We start from the raw sequence: 4,331 nt of genomic DNA on the forward strand, positions 1-4,331 counted from the left end.
AAATAAACATTTGAAATATATGAGTTTGTATGTAATGTATGAATATAATATACAAGTTTCACTTTTTAAATGGAATTACTGAAATCAATCTACTTTTTCATGATATTCTAATTTTATGACCAGCACCTGTATGTGCCAAGTTACAAAAATTGGGAGGTGAATGACCATGCGCTGCGACACCATGCTAGGCCAATGCGAGATTATGTCCCTTTTGGTGCGCACACCTTCGTGCAATGTTCAATGTGTCAAGTATAAAGCTAGCTTTACAGATATGAACAATGTCAAAGTTATTTCAGTGATTAATCAGTTGGAAGACGGAGTTGTTCCATCAAAACATTGAAGGTCAAGCATTCCTTAAAGTTGTGAATATCACTCGATTTGAACATTGGTTGCCCTTTCTAGTTACTGAAGACCAAACTGGATGTATAAAGGGTTGTGACTCATAAAATAACATGCATCGGCCGCTAAACACCATCCAGTTTTTTCAACAAAAATCTTTAAATGGTCTTGTGTTCTCTCTTGATGCTGAGAAGGCATTTGACCACTTAGAATTATTGTATCTGTTCTGTACATTGCCTATTTTCGGCCTTAGTAAAACTTCTATATAAAATTCCTTTCCTGTGCTTACAAATAGCTTGCAGTCTTCCTACTTTAGTGTTTTAAGAGGTACAAAATAGGGTTGTCCCCTATCACCATTGCTTTTCATCCTTGCAGTAGAGCTTCTAGCCAAGGCTATTAGGTCAAATTAAAATATAATTTGCCTCCATGTTACTGACAGAGACCATAAGATCACTCTCTATGCTGACAATGTCCTTATTGTAGTTACTAACCCAAGGTGTCCATTCCTTGTCTGATTGAGACAATAGCTGACAATAGTTCAGCCAGTTTTCAGGCTATAAAATAAACATTAATAAATCAGAAGCCATACCCTAGGGCACTCTGAAACAACAGACCTTTTCAATTTAAATGGTCACCGGAGGGGTTTGTTTGTCTAGGAATACAGATCACACCTAAATTTGACCAAATTTATAAATTCAACTTCTCCCTTTTTTGGAAGACTTAGAGAGATGGAACACCCTTCCTATATCCTGGATAGAACAAATTGCTCTTTTAAAAATGAACATTCTTCCTAGGTTACTCAGTCCAATACAAATAGTCCCAGTTATGTTATCCCATAACACCTTAAAACAATTAAATAGCTGGTTTAGCTCCTTAGCTGGTTAAATAGCTGGTTCAGTCATGTCTTGAGGTAGGAAAATTATGCCACTCATCAGTAGTGTGGGGTCTTGACCTCCCAGATATTCAAAACTACCAACTCAATTTTCATCTATGTATCATTTCTGACTGGGTGAGCAATAAGTCTACCTAACTCTGGATTAACATAGAAAGTTTTAGGTCTGACTGTCTGTTGAAATGTTTCCTTTTTTTAAAAAAAAAAAAAAAGCAAAGACCCTTAAATCTGTCTGTACCAATTGAATTACGTTAGCCACAGCTAAAGTGTGGCAGGTGATCAGAAAACTAGATGTAGGTCACCTGGGACAATGAATAATAACTTGGGCCGATAAGGTGATATTCAAATTACAGAATCTACTTGAAGGCTCTACCCTGTCATTTAATCAACTAATTAGAAAATACAATGTTTCAAATAAGGACTTTTTTTGGTACTTACAGGTTATGGATTTTATTAGGAGTGATACAACACTTATGGTTCGTCAGGACATATCAGACTCAGAAGGACAACTTTACCTGTATTAGTATATTCTACAATGCTCTTACATGTTTCAATGCAGGGAAAATCTCTCATCTGAAGAAACTGTAGGAAAAGGAACTTAGTTGTAATATTCCTGATGATGAATGGAACGATGGTTGAAGAAATGTAAAAATCTTAAGTATTTGTAACAGAGTCAAAAACACTCAACTTGTGATTCTCCACAGAGCTCACATTTTTCCAAAAATTCAAGCCTACTTCATTTCCAGAGTGCTTGAAATGTAAGACTGAGACGGGTACTCTCACATACTCCATTTGGTCTTTTATTAAATTAAAATTTAATAATTAAAGTTAATTTTAATAATAATCTTTTATATCAGTTACTTGTAATAACTGATCCTATCATCAGTGATAAATATAAAAGAAAGCTTTATAGAATTCTAACTTTCTGTGCTAAAAAATGCCTCCTCATGAACTGGATAACTTAAAAAATCCCCTCCAAAACACAATGGCAAAAGGTTGTACTTAACTATGTTTCTCTTGATTATTTGACAGGCTGGCTGCACTATAAAGATCATACTTTTGTTGAACATTTTGGTCCTCGAATGAGTGTACCTTATCCTTGAGGTAGATAAACTGCTACATCTTGTCCTGAAGAGGTGGTTCTCCTGTGTTAAGTTCTGTGGAGAGGCTGTTTGGTTTTTCCAATATGGAGGTCTAGACATTCCTCAATGCACTGAACTGCATGCATCACGCCGCTCAGTTTGTGTTTTGGTGTTTTGTCCTTAAGGTGGACCAGTCTCTGTCTGAGTCATTTTGTGTTAGAGACTTATTGAGAGGCTGTTTGTAGAAAATCTTTCTCTTCTTCTTTGTTTGTTTGTTTGTTTGTTTCTCTTTATGTTTTTTTAGTCATTTTAGTCATTCATATATCAAATTGTTCAACTTAGTCAGGAGATGGGTGTTATCACTTGGTTTTTTGCAACATTTATACTTTTCAAAGTGTTAAACTTTATTGGCAAGTATTTTCTCCAGAGAAATACACTGAGATCTCTTCATTTTCATCAAAAAGATTTTTCTACTTGCTTCTGCACACTTTTGTCTTCTTTTGCTAGTATAAGCTTTTAACAAGTCTGTTGTTCTTCTATTTTTAGCTTGTAGCTAGTCTACTGCTATTTTTATCTTTTAGCTACAATTTTGAGATTTTTAGCTTAAGTAGCCTCTTGCTACTTTTAGTTTTTAGGAAGCTGTTTGATAGTTTTAGCATCTAACTTTTTGATACTTTTAACATTTAGCCATTTTTGGCAAGTGTTTAGCAGATTTCAGCAAGCATTTAGCACTCATCATTTACACAGTATTTTAAATAAAATATAATTTCTCTAGTTAGAAAAGTTCCCTACAAAATGAGGACGTGTCTCTCACATTTAATGAACATATCTGAAGAACTGCATTGACCAATGTAAGAAAAAACGCTGACCGCTACAAGAACTTGTCAGGGAAATTTCAGTTTGATGCAGTTTGTAAAACTAGGCTAAAAGGATAAAGTCATCCCAAGTTAAATGATTATCTTTGAAATGAGTTCAGTGAACTCAAAGGAACATAAGGAATATTTTTAATTTTACTGCTCACACCAACACACTTAGAAAGCAAAATGAAATAAACTATGTTGTCAGTAAATAGGTAAATTAATTTACACCTTGTAATCACAGCTCAGGAAACCTTCCATACACAAAGTATAATCAAATATAAAGTGTGTGTGTGTGTGTGTGTAGACATTTAGAGCATTAAAAAGCATTTGATACTTGACTGTGGATGGAAATGTTCCTGTGTTTTTTAGATAAAATGTGTTTATCAGGAAACAGAATAAGTGTGTATTCACAGTATAAGATGTGAACCTGTGAAGCAGCAGGTTTACTCCTGTATGTGTTGAATCATGATCATGAGGTTGGCTGCACTGAGTCAGTCCTTTGGTATGCACTCACTTTTCTCATCAGTAAACCGACTAATCTTCCCCTTCCCCAATGTCTGCTTGTATTTCCAGGGTGTGTGCGGAATGTCCGTGGATGAGAGGCCTGAAGACCCCATGTATGTGTATGAGTCAACAGTTCATTGCACCAACATCCTCCTCTGTCTCAATGACCAACGGAAGCAGGATTTCCTGTGCGATGTGACGGTCCTGGTGGAGGGCAAAGAGTTTCGAGGGCACCGGGCTGTACTGGCTGCCTGCAGCGAGTACTTCCTCCAGGCACTTGTAGGCCAAGTGGAGAATGGCCTGGTTATTAGCCTTCCTGAAGAGGTAGGTGATTGAACTCTGAAGAACAAGGTGAAACAGGTTTGCACACATGGACATAACCTAAAGTTACCTATCTTTAGTTAAAGACAGAGCCTTGGAAAAAATACATGGAAACTACTGTGTAGGGCAGCGGTTCTCAAAGTCCAGACTCCAAGTCAATCCAGACCCAGCCCACGTGGTATATTACAGGTGCTGGTCATAAAATTAGAATATCATGAAAAAGTAGATTGATTTCAGTAATTCCATTTAAAAAGTGAAACTTGTATATTATATTCATACATTACATACAAACTCATATATTTCAAATGTTTATTTCGTTTAATTTTGATGATT

General features: G+C 35.9%; 1 protein-coding gene across 3 annotated transcripts in view; it reads left to right on the forward strand.

Annotated features, from left to right (window-relative positions):
• bach2b (BTB and CNC homology 1, basic leucine zipper transcription factor 2b) overlaps positions 1–4,331 on the forward strand; it is a 155,895-nt gene that overhangs the window by 86,807 nt on the left and 64,757 nt on the right. For all 3 annotated transcript variants that reach the window (XM_037980664.1, XM_037980663.1, XM_037980665.1), the window contains exon 2: positions 3,747–4,001. In XM_037980664.1, coding sequence (XP_037836592.1) covers positions 3,759–4,001 — 243 coding nt within the window. In that variant the 5' untranslated portion in view covers positions 3,747–3,758. The remainder of the gene's footprint in view (positions 1–3,746; positions 4,002–4,331) is intronic.

The sequence above is a fragment of the Kryptolebias marmoratus genome, linkage group LG17, assembly GCF_001649575.2.
Source record: "Kryptolebias marmoratus isolate JLee-2015 linkage group LG17, ASM164957v2, whole genome shotgun sequence".
Taxonomy (NCBI): Eukaryota; Metazoa; Chordata; class Actinopteri; order Cyprinodontiformes; family Rivulidae; genus Kryptolebias; species Kryptolebias marmoratus.